At 54.1% G+C, this 14,982-nt stretch overlaps 2 protein-coding genes across 11 annotated transcripts in view; one reads left to right on the top strand and one right to left on the bottom strand.

The window, feature by feature from the left end:
• Positions 1 to 80: 80 nt before the first annotated feature.
• On the top strand, positions 81 to 1,315 carry PTRHD1 (peptidyl-tRNA hydrolase domain containing 1). Its single transcript, XM_061350139.1, has 2 exons — positions 81 to 359; positions 963 to 1,315. Exons 1-2 carry the CDS (start codon positions 150 to 152, stop codon positions 1,131 to 1,133), a joined length of 381 nt encoding a protein of 126 aa, XP_061206123.1. The 5' UTR covers positions 81 to 149; the 3' UTR covers positions 1,134 to 1,315.
• A 2,376-nt stretch (positions 1,316 to 3,691) lies between these two features.
• NCOA1 (nuclear receptor coactivator 1) overlaps positions 3,692 to 14,982 on the bottom strand; it is a 185,926-nt gene continuing 174,635 nt past the window's right edge. For 5 of the 10 annotated variants that reach the window (XM_061350141.1, XM_061350149.1, XM_061350143.1 and 2 more), the window contains 8 exons: positions 13,218 to 13,386; positions 9,782 to 10,096; positions 9,503 to 9,604; positions 8,090 to 8,492; positions 7,210 to 7,384; positions 5,877 to 6,060; positions 4,987 to 5,076; positions 3,692 to 3,937 (listed from right to left, as the gene is read on the bottom strand). In XM_061350141.1, coding sequence (XP_061206125.1) covers positions 3,770 to 3,937; positions 4,987 to 5,076; positions 5,877 to 6,060; positions 7,210 to 7,384; positions 8,090 to 8,492; positions 9,503 to 9,604; positions 9,782 to 10,096; positions 13,218 to 13,386 — 1,606 coding nt within the window. In that variant the 3' untranslated portion in view covers positions 3,692 to 3,769. Of the gene's footprint in view, positions 3,938 to 4,027; positions 4,085 to 4,986; positions 5,077 to 5,876; positions 6,061 to 7,209; positions 7,385 to 8,089; positions 8,493 to 9,502; positions 9,605 to 9,781; positions 10,097 to 13,217; positions 13,387 to 14,982 lie in introns of all 10 variants that reach the window. The other 5 variants (XM_061350147.1, XM_061350151.1, XM_061350146.1 and 2 more) reach the window with 3 other exon arrangements.

The following is a 14,982-nucleotide window of genomic DNA, read 5'->3' as shown; positions in this document are numbered from 1 at the left end:
TGGCGCTCGAACTGCGCGCCTCTGCTCCGCCGGAAATGCGTCACCAGTACGCCCATCCGTTCGCCGTACAACAAAATGGCGGCGGCGGCTATGCCTCTCTGAAAGTATCACCCTGCCTCCCAGTAGGCTTTTCGGCGCCGTACGGCAGCATGGCGGCGTCCGGAGCGGCAGCAGCGGCGCTGGTGCAGTATGTGGTACTGCGGGGGGATCTGGCCCGGCCGCCGCGCTCGTGGCCGCTGGGCGCGGTGGTGGCTCAGGGCTGTCACGCTGCTCTGGCAGCCGCACACAGACACCGCCAGCACCCTGACACCCGTGCCTATCTGGAGCTGGGCGGCGCCATGCGTACTGTCGTGCTGGAGGTGCGTGGGGCACGCCGGGAGCCGCGGGGCATGCTGGGAACGCCGCCTCAGGGGGTGGTGGGTGCTGGGGGCCCTCGACGCAGCACTGTGGTGCATTCGCGGCCTCAGCCGGGCACAGCGGGAAGGGGGAGGTCGGCTGTGACTCGCCTTACCCCGGGTTCTCCTCGCGGTTCCAGGCGTCCCTTCCTTCCGTCTCACCCGGGGAATGAACCGCGGCCTCATGCCCTTCGGGGCCGCACGGCAGCCCCTGTGTGAGGGCGAGGTCGGGGTGGTGGTGGGGATGTAGGGGTGTGCAGAGTTGTTTCCTGAGCCAGGCCAGCCTGCCAGGGAAGAACCTGCGGGTTTGAGGGCTTACAGCCTGGGCTGGCTCACAACCCCTCTTTCCTACTCCAGCGCTCGCAGAGGCTGCAGTGCAGCCAGGATCTGCGAGAGCAACACGCTTCTGGGGTAAGAGAGAAAGTATGGGGATTGTCTATATTAACTATGCAGGCAGCTGGCTGCATCCCTGGCCTGGCCTCAGCACAACCTGCCTTGGGTTTCCTCTTCCCCGTGGCTCCCACCCCAGACTCTGGGTCCCTCACAGCACGGTTTGTCTTTCCCCAGGCTCCGGACGAGGCTGCGCTGGTGGCACTGGCAGAGACCCTGAAGCAGCACAGCATTGACCACGAAGTGTGGACTGAGCAGCCTGAGGACACGGCCACCTGCCTGGCGCTCAGGCCCTACCCGAAGGACCAAGTGCACCAGCACCTCAAAAAATTTAAGCTATTGAAGTAACTGGGCACTGGCAGCTGTCCTGGGCCAAAGCCAAGCTCACTCCCAGGTGGGAGCTAGGAGGAAAGCTGCTGTGCCTCAGGAGTGCTAATGCTCAGCAGCAGGGAGTCATCTTGCACGGTGATAGCATTCACAGTGTGAAACATCTCTTTGGTGGGGAGGATTAAATGTTATTCTGTGCAGAATGTGACTGTGTTATATTAACGTGCTGTGAGCTATCAGTATGCTTTTACATCTCCACCCTGCAGTGTGAGCAGGTGCAGTTTTTAGGTCCAGCTCCATCTGAAAATCTCACTGCTGCTTTTTAGGGCTGGGCTTTCCCTTGAGCAGCCCTTTGGGCTTCCCTGTTGCCTAAAGAAGTGGTAAATGCCCCATCCCTGGCAGTGCTGGACAGACCCTTAGGTATCATGGTTTAGTGTGAGGTGTCCCTGCCCGTGGCAGGGGCGTTGGAACGGGATGATCTAAAGGTCTTTTCCAACCTGAAACATTCTATGATCCTCAGGGCTGCTTTCCCTGTGCCCGTGCTCCACAAGCTGCAGGCACGGTGTCCCAGTCCTCCCCAGGGATTCTGGGCAGTGTTCCCGGTGCCTCCCACCTCCACGGCTGTGGCTCCATGCCGCATACCCTGTTCCTCGCCCCGGCGGGGTCGGTTTATCCGTGTTTCCATTCTCAATGAACCCCTGCCAGGAGCCGTGCGAACAGCAGAGGGCAGCAGCGCCCGCCGAGCCGGGACCCGCTGCATCCCCCGCGTTGCCCGTACAGTAAAAACGTTTGCCATGAGCGGCTTGGTTAACACAGAAAGTGCGTTGTCAGCTAGAAACGCGTGTGCCCCAACTCTCCCCGTCCTGAGCGTGCTGTTAATGTCATTTGTAACCCCCAATTTCCCCCTTTTCCACCGCTAAAGATGAATGTGGAGCAGCTCCTCACTGCCTTGAACTCAGGGCTGGAGGCTGTGCGCTGGCAGGACTAACCACGAGTATGCCATGTATGTTCTCTACAGCACTCTGGGATGTAAGAGGCCTCCAAAACTCTGCGCAGTGACTGATTTACAGCTTCCCAGTGCCACGAACCGTGGTGACAGAGGAGTTCCCAGTGTGAGGACTGGGTGACAGACCCCCCCCCGGTGCCAACACCATCGGCACTGCTCCGGCATCCCCATCGGCACAGAAACACCAAAACGTTGGCTGGAAACTCGGGTTCTTTGTTTTGTTTCTTTTCTTATAACTCTTGCAAATGTCAATCGATAAAGCCACACATTTTTCCACACACCAGCGCGATTTTAGAGGGGACTGGGGGGAAAAAGTCCCTCCATAACCACCCTCCAATAAAAGTCAGCAGTAAATATTAAAAGCAACCCCGATTAAAAGAGAAGAAACCAAATTTATACAGAGCTCAGAGCTATTTACAGTGACAGGCTTGAGGGGGAAAAAAAATAAGCTGTCTCCCAGCAGAGAATTCAATTATTATTATTATTTTATTATTATTATTATTTTAAATAGTTTAAGCTACCTCAGCTGTTAAACACAATCAAAGCAGAAACAACCGACTGCTTAATTTTATTTCATATTTAATCAGAAAATTTTATCTACAATAATTGACAGACCCCTCCCCCCATCCTTCCCCCTAAAAATTATTGCAGTTTTTTCCCCAAACTGTTCTTGTCCTTTTTTTTTTTGTCTTTTGTTGGTTTTTTTTTCCTCCTCCTGTTGCAATATACACATTATAACCCCCTCCCCCCCCCCCCCATTTCACTTGGAGGCCTGAAACCAGCATAAAACATGGAAAAAATGGTGGGTCAAAATACTCTGGGTTTTGTTTTTTTTTTTTTTGGTTGGTTTTCTGTTTTTTTTTTTTTCTTTTTTTCTTTAAAACCGACAAACTCACGATTGATTGCTAGAAAAAGCTGATTGTACGCACAAGCGGGCTGGGGCGGAGGGGAGAGAAGGGCTTTTGTTTGAAGCGTGAATAACAAAAACGACTTTTCCCCGCACAAGTCCAGCGCCGATCCCCTTCCGTGCCCCGCGCCGAGACGTGATCAGTGACAGATCCAGCTGAAACTGAGATTGCTCTTCCTCCTCCTCCTCCTCCTGCCGCCGCCGCAGCCCTCCAGCTGCCTTCTCCCCCTCCCCGCCTCCCCGAGAAACCTTCCTCCGGATTAAGAAGCCAGCAAAATGATTACAAAAATAAGAATCATCTGTAATTTTGGCTCGAGAAACCGACCGTCCCGCCTCGTCGCTTCGCCCACATCCAACGCTTTGTCAAATAACAAGAGAAATAAAAGGTGGAGGGGGGGGGAAAGGCGGGAATTTATAGGGGAAAATAGAAGGGAGGGAGAAAGAGGAAGGAGGGGAGAAAAGGGGGAAAAGTGGAAGGGGAGGCAAAAAGCGAAGAAGGGAGAGGAAAAGGCGAAGAGGAAGGAAAAAAGGGGAGGAAAAGGGAAGAAAAAGAGGGAAAAAAAAGATAAGGGGAAGCCCCCCACCCCCCTCAATAAAACACCCCCCCCCGTTTTGCTCCAAACACTACGAGCTGAAGAATGGCTGCGGGTTGAGATATCAAAAATCTCAGAAAAATATATAATATATATATTTATATATCTCTGTACGTCTTCTTATTTAAATTTCACATTCCTCGAAAAGCGGTTATTCAGTCAGTAGCTGCTGAAGAAGGCTCTTCTGCTGGCCCGGTGGCGGCGGCGGCCCGGTGGCGTTCTTCGGGGTGCCCAAGGAAGCCGGCGGGTTGAGGTAGGGATCTCCTACCAGATTCACTGTACACTGTACGTCAGCAAAGACCTGAACCTGTTGTACCTGCTGGGACACAAAAGAGAAGAGAGGACTTAGCGGGGCCGGGGCAGGGGCCGGCGGCGGCGGATCTGGGTACTACGTGAAGTGGAAACTCACTAGAGACTTCCTCTAGTCTGGAGCCACCCCAGAGAAGAACTCTTCTGTCTTCTTGTCCTATAAAAAGAAAACCGCTGCAACTCATTCGGCTCTGCGAGGTTCATAACGTTGCTCATCCAAAAAAGAAAAAGGGAAAAAAATGGGATTTTTGGGGAAAAAAATACCCCCAAAAAAACAGCCCAGCCTGGCATCCCCTGGGTGGAGGGGAGCCGCAGTATGGTGGCATGCCAGTGGTCGTGCCACGATGTGGGGTGGTAGTAGTGGTGAACGAGGTCCAGCGCGGCTGTTTGATTGAAATTAAGAGCTTTGGTGTGTCTCAGTGGCGCTGCCGGTGTGTCCCTATGGCTGAGCAGCTGGGAAGGGAGAGGCAACGCCAGGACACTGGTGGATGTTGGAAGAGATGGGGATGGAACCAGATTGTGCCCAGGAGCTGGAGGCATCGGTGCCGGTGGGTGGCTGGGCACACTTTGGTGGTGCTCAGAGGGACGGGCAGCATCCGGCAGGGGTGGATGCAGCCCCCAGCGCCTCCCCCATCCAAATTCCCTCACTCCACCACTCTTTTAACGTGGTGGCCTGACTGCACCCCGGTCCCGCTCCGGTGATGGCCGAGCCTAGGAAAGAAACTACCCCCCTTTGCTGTCAGCCGGGAGCCGGGGTGAGGGGCATTTAACACCAACACTCAGTTGTTTTTCCAGCTCAGCTGCGGCATCACTGCTCTTCCACACCAGCGAGGAGGCTGAAAGCGCTCACGGCAACAGTGTGAATTTTGGTGTAAAGAGAGTTGGTGAGCAGTGCTGGCATCCCCAAGGGCTGCTGTCACCCGATGCTGGTGGGACCACGGTGGCTTCAACTCAACTGGGGGCAGCCCCAGCAGAAACCAAGCGTGCTGAGCCAGCATGGCTGGCGACCCGTCAAACTCCTTGGGGTACCTGAGATGTGCTTAGCAGTTTCTTACTGACCTGCGCCCCATCTGCTTCTGTTTTCAAAAGGTCAGTGGAGGAAAGCTGGTTGCAGTAAAGGCCCGTGGGTCTCAGCGCCGGGTCATTTACCTGTCAAAAGCAAGATCCAGGCTCAGCCAGGAGGATCACTAGCTGCCCTCTCGAGCTGAGTTTTAGGGGGATTTGGGGAAGGGATGCTCAGGATGGGGCAGTGCCCGGGGACTGTGCTGCCAGCATCCTCCCTGCACTGTGACCTGCAGGGTTTTGGGGCGCCAGTGGGGGGATCCTAGTGGACCTGTTTCACCCTTCTCCTCACCTCCTGAACCTCTGCCTGGTGCCACTGCTGGCTCCGGGGGCATCTCACCCCCAGGGACTGTGAAATGCCACCCAAACGCTTGGCAAGAGGGGCAAATGCCTGCAGCTCAGCCTGTACACTGTGGCCAACTTACAGGAGGGACCAGCCCCTTTCCTTGCTAAGCCCTTCAGCTTCTCCCCAGGGAGACTGCAAACTGGAGCCCGCAATGTCCAGCATAAAACCAGTAGGCCAGGAGTTTAATGATGCCGAGACAAATCCCAGCAGCTAAAATAGTTGGAGGCATCTCAGTCTGGCAAAAGGTCCTGTATCCAACCATTTCTCATTCCCAGTTTTCACAGCTTCTGCATGACTACAAATGCACCTGCTGCTAGCCCACTGCAGGTGTGGGAGATGCTCAGCACAGCCCTACATTCCTTGAGGACACAGGGGACAGACTAGTGGTCTTAGGCTCCAGCACAGTGGCAATGCCAGCGGAGACAGGCAGACCTTTGGTGTTCTCCTTTTGGACACTGGTAACCCCAGGGCCAAAGGAGTGAATGCTAAATCCCTGTGAGCTGGGTGAGCATCCCAGGGGCAGGGATGACATGGAACTGACCTGCTCTGAGCACATGGAGTTCATCCCAGGCATCTGCAGCGAGTTCATCTGCATCTGTCCAGCCATGGGGTTCATGTTCTGGACATTGGTGTTTCCGCCCGCCATGGAGACAGTGATGCTCATGTTGTTGTACATGCCCTGCTGAGCAGGCGCTGGCTGGCTCTGTCCCGCTTGGCTGAATACGCTGAGGGAGGGAGAAAAAAGCATCACCCGGGTGTACGTGGTGGGGAGAAGCACCTTGAGGTCTGGGCCGAGGCCCTGGGGTAGCCTGAGCTGCCACAGTAGCAGGCCTGTGTTTTGTGAATGCCGAAACTGACTGTGGCACAGCAGAGCAGGTAGGAGCCCTGCTGGTCCTTGGGGGACAGTGGGAGTGTCAGGGGGACATCAGAGGTGCTGCCTGCAGCAAGGCTGAGCCAGCATGGAGGCTGCAGGAAGGGAGGTGGCTGCTGCAGAGTCATCCACCCTCTGCTCCTGCTGGAGCAGGAGGCTGCTCAGTGTGATAGGGGCTGGTGGAACACCAGTGCCAAGAGAGGGATTGTTACAGGGCTTCATGCTGCATTAAGGGTCAGGCGGATGCAAGGCCCCAGTTGATGTGAAACTGAGTTCACCCCTTGACGCTCCTTCCCGTGCCCTCCTCAACACCCAACTGATCCCAAAGCTGCTCCAGGCAGAGGGACAGCTCTCCATCACAAGGCATGAACCATCCCAGCTCCAACAGAGCTCCCATCTCATTCCACCCAGCCCAGTAAACCTCCTGCTCTCTGCTGCTCGACCAGGATAGGCTAGCTGGGTTAACTGGACAGATCCAAGGCAAAAGCAAGGCACCCCATTGTGTTTCTCCCTCTGCCCCATGTCTGGAGATCTGATGCTCAAACCTGACTCATGCAAAAAAGGCAACAAGTCTGGTGACTCTTTCGTAAGTTAAAGCTGGACACATCTTAGGAGGGTCATGCAGTGACCTGGGACTGCTGGTCTGGACTTGCTTTATTGTGTTTTCTAAGGCCACTTTCATGAAACATAATTAAGCCACTTGTTTAATTAAAAATGAAAGACATGCTTCATGTCTTCTTCAACACAAACACTCATTCATTTAAACACTGTGGGCTTTTGGCTGCCTCCAAGCTGAGGCAAAGACATGGGCCCGGGTTTATGGTGACTTCTGGAGCACATCACGGTAGGAGAACATGGCCTGAGCCAGCAAGGGTCCTCAGCCAGGTGTCCCCTACAGGCACCACTGCCCCTTACCAGGGGATCATCACCTCGGTGTCAGTGTGCCACCTGCTCTGTGTGTGTGTCACCTGTGTGCTCCAGGCTACCCCCACCAGGATCTTACTTGCTATTCCCCATGGCTCCTTGCTGCCAGGTTTTCATGTCAGGCGACTGGTAGCCCGGTGTCGGTGGAGCCGCCTGCAGCATAGGGCTTTGCGAAGGTGGGAGCTGGGGTGACATCAGGGGGCTGCTGGGGCTCAGTGATGGAGCAAAGGCGGGTTCGCTTTGCTGGCCCATGCCTGGGGAAGGACAGACAGTGTCAGCGGTGGCCAGACCCCTGCCATCAGCCCCGATTCCCTCCTCCTCCCTTGCAACTGCTGGCATCAGACCAGAAGCATCAGCCATGGCTTTCGGTCTCAGAGTCTCTGGTTTTCCTTTTGAGCAGCTGTATGGCTCAAATGCAAATATTTCAGGGATGAAGGAGCAGGGAAACCCCCCTCAAGTGGTTTCCATCAGCAGGTGTTCCGCTTTAGCATCACACCTGGCTGGAAACTAGCCAGGGTAACGATGAGATGATGCCAAAGGGGGCTCCTGTGGGGCTATTGCAACCACTGAGTAGTTTTGTCTACTCACAAGTGATGCTTGAATGTGAAGATGTTCAAGACAGTGCCCATCTGCACTGGTTTATCTCTCGGGAGCTTGGTGCCCACACAAGAGGCATAAGATGCCTGCAGCTAATTTCAGCCATCCCAGCAAGGCTTTGGCTTTTTTTAGAGCACAGATATTTAAGGAAGGGAAACGTAGAGAACTGCCTTGCAGTGCCATTAGCAAGGAAGAAGTTGTGGAATTATTTTCCCAAACAATAACTTCTTTTTTTTCATTGAGATTTGACCAGAATAGGCCCCTTGGGAAGTGGAAACCAGAGACCAGACCAGCACATAGGCTGGGTGAGATGGCTGGATGAAGCCAGACAGCTTTCCAGTGCAACCAACTGCTCAACCTACCTGATCCTGAATACTGGAAGATGTTCTGCTGCATCTGTGGGGTCATCCCGGCGCCGAACTGCCCTCCGACGCCACCCATCATCCCCCTGTTCACCATGCTGCTGCGGTTAGCCAGCGCGGCGGCCTCGGGGTTGGATGCCAACGGCGAGAAGGGGCTGGTGGAGGTGGGAGGGTTTCCCGGGGTCGTACCGTAGTTTGGGGGGTAAGGGAACTGCTGTGGGGGTGCCTGGGGCAAGCGAGCGGCTCCGATCTGTACCGGGAGCCCGGCGGAGGGTGGGAGGTTGTTTCCGAAGCTTTGCTGTCTCATGAGGATGGCTCGCTGCTGCATGAGCTGCCGCTGCCGGTGCTGCTGGCTGTAGAGCTCGCGCTGTCGCTGGGCCAGCATCTGGGCGTTGAGGGGAGGCTGTGGAGAAGGAAGGGGGATGCCCTGGTTATCACCCTCCGGTTCTGGCAGGCAGCTCAGAACACCCCCAGCCGCAGGTGCTCCCCTTCTCCGGCTCAGGGCGCCTGTCCTCCTTTTGCAAGGAAGGCTGGAAGAACCCCAGGATGCTCAGGATTGGCTCATTTGCGGGGCAGAGCACGTTGGAGGTGTTAGAGATCAGCCTCTGCGCGTGTCAAGTGGCAACACTCTAGGGGTTGCCAGGAAAACAGGCTCTCAGTCAGCTGGCTGCCACCTACCTCCCCTCTCTGCTGCAGGACCCCCTTATGCCCTCCCTCACTGAGATGCTCCCACACACCAAAGGCTGGAATCCCTCACTTAACTCTTTTGGTTGTGAGATGTCAAAACCCCCCACCATTCCAGGAGCTTCTCCATCACTATGGGCTCATTCCCACTATGGCTGAGCCAGATGTGTTGGAATTGATCATCTTAAGAAGCCTGACATCAACAGCTGAAATCGGAGATATGACAGGAACCATTCGGACCCCTTCCCTACCGCTAATGCTCCCCGCAGCACATTAGGGATGCCACACCACTTCCCCAAAGGCAGAGGCTTCTCCAAGAAATGGAATAAATTCACCAGAACTTGTTTGTGCTCTTCAATGTCTCCTCATACCCAGCAGCTGTTTTATCCACTTTATTAGAAGCCAAACAAGAATTTATGGCCTGGGGATTTGCAGGATCATTAAGAAGGTTCACCAGAGATTCTGCTATTTAAAGGATGGCACCTATTTCATAAAGATCATTGTCAATGAAACACATTAGCACATCCTTCTCTAAGCATGAATGAAGTATTTATACCTTAAGCAGGTGGAGGAGCAGGAATAAGGGTGAAGATAAACCCAACCTACAGCAGCTTGTTTTGTAGCATGCAGGAGAATTTCTCTCTCCCATTAACAAAAGAGAGGAGCGAGCCAGGCTGTGCTAACAGGGTGGGCATGGGATTAACCCAGCTGGAGGACCATCCCACTTACCTGCGGTGTGATCTGCTGCTGCATCCCTGCCCGCATGTTGATGCCCACTGGGGAATTGGCTGCAAACTGGTTGAGGATGGCCTGCCTGTTTTGATGGATCAGCTGGAGGGGAGAAAGAAAACCCAGGGACATCTTCAACACTCCAGCGCAGGAGATTCCCACCTATCCAACCCCCTTCGACTGGGCTGCGTGGGCTGCAGGCAGGACCAAGGGTCCCTCCATCCCCCTGCCTGCAGCCCTGGGATATGGAAGGGATATGGAAGGGGGGGGAAGAATTACCTGCTGCTGCCCCTGCAGCCGCTGCTGCAGCTGAAGTCGCAGCTGGTTGGGGGCCGTCGGGGGCCTGTTGAGCGTCTGCCGGGGCTGCATGGCCATGTTGGTGGGGAAGGCGCCGCGGGGCGGTGGTACCTGCACCGGCATGGGTCCGAAGGATGGCTTCTGCCTCACCATGCCGGGGAAGGCGCCGGGGAGGTTGGTGGTGGGAGAAGCGGAGGAGTAAGGCTGGGGGTACATGCCGGGTTTCTGCTCCATCATGAGTGGTGGGGTGGCTTGCTGGGGCTGGAACCGCTCTGTCAGGGCTTCCAGCCCACCGCCCTGGTGAAGGCAAAGGGGAAGAAGATATCACTTCGGAGCTCCACCAGACACTGGACTCTCCTGGGAGAGCTTAGAGGGGATGAGGATGTGTCCAGCATGGAGCAGACAGCTTGTAAGGATGCTGCTGCCAGGAACCCTCATCCCCTGCGCCAGGCTCCAGCCCAAGTGATTCAAGGAGGGCATTAAACACCCGCTCCCTGGGGCTTAGCAAACCTTGGAGGGATGGAAATAATTTCTTTCATCATGTTTGGGAGCAAAACCCAAAGCCAAGCGTTTTGAAAGAGTTCAGCACTCATCCCCCTGTGCTGGTGGGGGGCAGCAGGGTAGCAGTAGGTGATGCTGCCTTCCTCTGCCTTTCTGCAGGGTCTGCTCGCACTGAGCTATTCATTTGGGCTCCAAACAGCAGCAGGCCTGGTTGGACAGACCCTAAGGCTTGGAGGATTGACCTGAATCACAGAGTCACAGGATAGTTTGGGTTGGAAGGGACCTTAGAGCTCGTCCAGTTCCAACCCTCTCCCATGGACCACCCTCACATGGAAGAACTTCTGCCTAAGAGCTCATCTCAGTCTCCCCTCTGTCAGGTTAAAGCCATTCCCCCTTGTCCTGTCCCTACAGGCCCTTGTCAAAAGCCCCTCTCCAACTTTCTTGTTGGCCCCTTTAAGCACTGGAAGCTGCTCTAAGGTCTTCCCACAGCCTTCTCTTCCCCAGGCTGAACAAGCCCAGCTCTCCCAGCCTGTCTCCAGAGCAGAGATGCTCCAGCCCTCTGACCATATTGGTGGCCATGGGAAATAGTTAGTGCTCTCTCTCCTTTCCTGTTTTTGTGCAGTTCAGAGGCTCAGCTGGAGCAGAGGGTTCCACCTGCCCCATGGGTACCTCAGACACAGCCATGTCAAAGGGTGGGAGTCATGAACCCCCAGGACTGGGAGCACTCACAGGAGGCACGGCTTTACTCCTGCCCTGCTCACAGACACCCCTTGCTAGTATCTCATGGGAGACAGGACCTTTTGGTCTATGGGACAGCCATTCCTATACAAATGATCCATTTTACAGGCAAGGGACAATTTCCACACCAGCAGACATTCTGCACTGCTCTAGCTTGGCTCAGGCACAGAAATGTGCTGTTTGAGCTATGAACCCATGGAGAAGTAACAACTTGGAGCCAGAAGCCTGAAGAGAAAGCTGTGTTAAGAGAAACCACAAACAGCACATCCCCAAATCCCACTGCCTTTAGTATTTAGGTAGATGGTGCCCATCAGAGCACTGAGGCTTGAAGGCAGGGATGAGGCTATGCGAATGGTGGCGAGGAAAAATCTATTGCTTAGGATCAATTTGATAGAGCTTACACAGTTCAAGGACTGGATACTAGGACATAAACCAGCACCATGCAATGCTCAGAAATGACAGACCTGTTGAAATGAGGATTTTTTACTCTTTTCTCCCCAAACTACCCAGTTTCCAGTTGCCTCTTGGTTAATCTGGGTGTGGATCAACCCATCCCACCATGGGAGCACAGAGAAGACAGTGGGTTTGGTGAAGTCAGGCAATGTGAACCCCTACCTGCCAAGAACACAGTCTGGAGGGGAACTACCAACATGTTTTCTTCCCAAAGATGCCTTTATGCTGACATGTTGTTTCTCTAAAGATGTATTTCAAGCAAATATTTCATAGAACTATTTAAGATATTTCTGAGGTTCAGCTGAAGCCATGGAAAAAGCCCAAGATTCCCATTAATGAAATGATCCCTGGATGGGAGAAAAGCTGGGTCAGGGTCCAAACATGAGATAATCCCCCTGAGCTGGGTGTTCCTTGGCAAGGGAAGTGCCAGATTGATGTGGGGATGCGTGGCAGCATCAGGTGCCATCCGAGGGCATCTTAATCCATTGGTCCGGTGCTGCTGGAGCCTGTCTGGTGCAGGAATGGGTTGCTGGGGAGCTGTGCCAGCTGAGTCTGCAAAACCCTTGTGAAAACACTGAGCTGTTGCAGCTGCATCTTTGGCAAAAGCATCTCTGATCCGAGGCTGAACTCCCTACCCCTAACTGATTTTGGAGGCACAGTCTTGAGAACAGGGATGTGGGAAATACCCCACTAAGGCATCAGTTCGCTGACAGGTCCCTCAAATGGCCAATGAAAAGATAAACCCTCACAGCAGTGCAGCACAGGGCATCCCACTGGGGCTACAGGAGGAGGTTTGCCACCTCTGGGCTGAAATGATGCAGGATCAGGCCCAGAGCAGTTGGAGGGATTTGCTCTGAGAAGCTTCTTTCTTAGGACACCCCATTTATCAACAGGCTTTCGATTCTGTTCCTTGTTTTGGAAGAAGCATGCGTGCGGGTGCTACGGGGCACGGAAAAAGAAACCACTCAAAGACAAATCCCAAGCGATCCGTCTCATTTTCCATGTCCCTTACAAGCTCCTCTGCAGCCAGCTTCCTCCCCCTGCCATGCCCTGTTGTTTATGAAACCCTGGACCCTTCCAAGGCATCTTCCCCAGTGGGTATCTGCAAAGAGGGAGCCTCCACTGGAGCTCAGCTGCAGGAACCGGGGCCCCAGCACTATATGAGTAAAAGCAAACCTCATCTTTGCAGATTTTCCCTGCGGTTCAACCCAAGACAGAAGGGCAGCTGCACTGTAAGCCAATCTTGACAGTAAGGGCTGCACGGTTTCATACCAGCGAGGCCATTAGATATATTATTAGGCAGCACAACCCAGGCTCAGGAATCCCAGGCTGTGGGATTCCAGCTGGAAGGCTCCTCCGTGCCCTAATCCCCCTGGTAAGGTGGGGAAGCGGGACAGCCTGCCAGCTCTCCCTGTTACATGAGCCACCCGGGGCTGAAACTGCTCGGCCGCCTCTCTGCCAGGCTGCTGGTTCTCATGGGGGATGGAGTTTGAAAAGCAGAGAAGTGAGATATTGTATTTCATGGGGCTACTTTCCAGCTTTTTTGGCGCGGGGGGAGAGAACAGCGTGGTGTTAAGTATCATCTCTGAATCTGATGCACTCGTGTGTTCCCACTCACATCTGGCCTTACCAGATGTTGGAAATCCTCCTCCACGCTCATGTCAAGCCCCAGCATCTGGCCCCATATATGACCTCCAGGAGGTCCCATGAGTGGGTCTCTCTTTACCTGGACCAGTTTGTCAATCCCTAGAGCTCGATCCAGCTCAGCCAGCTCCGTCTCATCCTTGCCACTGAGGAAGGAGACAAGCTGCTCCAGCAGGGCTTTCTCATCGTTCCGTCCCTCCGGTGTGGTGGGAGGACACAGGAGCTCATCCAGCTGCGAGGTGATGCACTGGCTGCAGAGAGAAGTCAAGAGGAGGCACGTTAAGGTTTATGAAGCAGGGAGGAGGTTGAGCTGGGAGATGCTCGAGCAACACAGCCCCTGCAGCCGTGGGGACTCGCTCCCACTCTGCTGCACCATGCAAACCCTATGGGATGCAGCCCCATCCCCTGGCTCTGACACCAGCTGAGCTCACTGAAGGTCAAGCCCTGTGTCAAAACCTGCTTGTAGGGATGAACCTCTCCACAAAACTGTTTTGGGCAGTGTTTCGGTGAGGTTTGGGAAGAGAAGTTTGGTACTTTTGCAGGCTTTGCTCCCACAGGCATTTTGGGCAGGACAGCAGGAGGCAGAGCAAAACTTCTGCCGGCACGAAAGCAGGGAGGCTTGGATGGAGCTGCAGCAGCTGGAAGCAAAGCAGCTGAAGGCAAAGGGGAACCTTTGGGCTGCAAAAACACGATTTCTGCAAAGCTCGCTCAATATTCTTTGGGAATAAGATTAATATGTAATGAGAGACATTCCAATGATGTGACTAATTGGAGTCAATCGGATTTGCCGGGTCTGTCAGGATGAAGAGCCGTGGCACATCACGCTTGCAGAGAGGCACCAAAGCGAGGGCTCGAACGTGCCAGCAGTTCCCAAGCAGCAGACATGTTTATCCTTTTAGCTCCAGATGAGGACCAGATGTACAGTAAGGAACTGAAGCCAATCTGACCGAGACCGCTGCAGCCAACACACGCAGCCTAATCCAGGGAAAAGAAAACTCAGCACTGGGACTTCTTAAATTGCAGAGCACGAGCAGAGAGGGAAATGGGGAGACAGAGGTGAAAAGCAGGACTAGCTTCACTCCATAGCCAAGGTCCCTGGTACTTGCTGCTTTTATCAAACCCAGTTTTCCAGTGCCAAGACCAAGGACAAAGTTTGTTGCACAGACATCATTCTTGATGAGGAAAGAAGGGACAGGCTTCTGCTCCACGTTAACAGGCAGCTAGAGTTAAAATTCAGGTTGGCACCATCTCTGCAGCCCATGCTGGACTACTGCATGGAGGGCAAAAAGTTGGTTTATAAAGAGATTGTGGGGATAATACCTTTATGTAATAAATAAATCTTCAGCACGTCCTGCTTTGCAGCCCAATCCAGCTTGCAGAGCTTTCCTCACTCCTCTCCTCCAGCTCCATGGGTTCAGATGAGGCTCCAGGCAGGTGACAGGCATGCAGAGGAGATCCTGAACCCTGTGCATCCTGTCCTCAGTCCTACTGGCTTGGAGTTGCAAAGGTTTTCTATCCACCACAACCCTTCAGGCTTTCTTTAAGGTGAAAACTCTGATTCTGCATGCGGCAAGGAGGAGAAATTCATCTGCTTGCAGAGATGGTATCAGATGTTGCTTGAGGTCCTGTAAAACATCTCCCTGGCACGGCTTTCAAGCGCTGTTCCAAAAGGCTGCAGCTCTCCAGCCCTGCACAGATGGCCTGGAAACCTCAGGCATCTCAGATCACACAGCATAAGGCAACCGAATCGGGCCCTGGGTGGCACATTTGACCTTGGGGAATTAGAGGAATGTGTGAGAGAACGGTGACCTGGACTTGCTTTGAGGAGCTTTGGATCTGGTCCAAGG

The sequence above is a fragment of the Neopsephotus bourkii genome, unplaced genomic scaffold (assembly GCF_033783945.1).
Source record: "Neopsephotus bourkii isolate Nb327-2 ecotype Australia unplaced genomic scaffold, CSIRO-AGI_Nbou_v1 NB_481, whole genome shotgun sequence".
Classification (NCBI taxonomy): Eukaryota; Metazoa; Chordata; class Aves; order Psittaciformes; family Psittacidae; genus Neopsephotus; species Neopsephotus bourkii.
The sequence above is the reverse complement of the archived record's forward strand: the minus strand, read 5'-3'. Positions and strand labels throughout refer to the sequence as shown.

Excerpts from the sequence above, each read along its gene's own strand:
- PTRHD1 (XM_061350139.1), top strand. The coding sequence starts at position 150 with ATGGCGGCGTCCGGAGCGGCAGCAGCGGCGCTGGTGCAGTATGTGGTA. Across the intron at positions 360-962 it reads TGCGTACTGTCGTGCTGGAG|GCTCCGGACGAGGCTGCGCT; the intron begins GTGCGTGGGGCA and ends GTCTTTCCCCAG.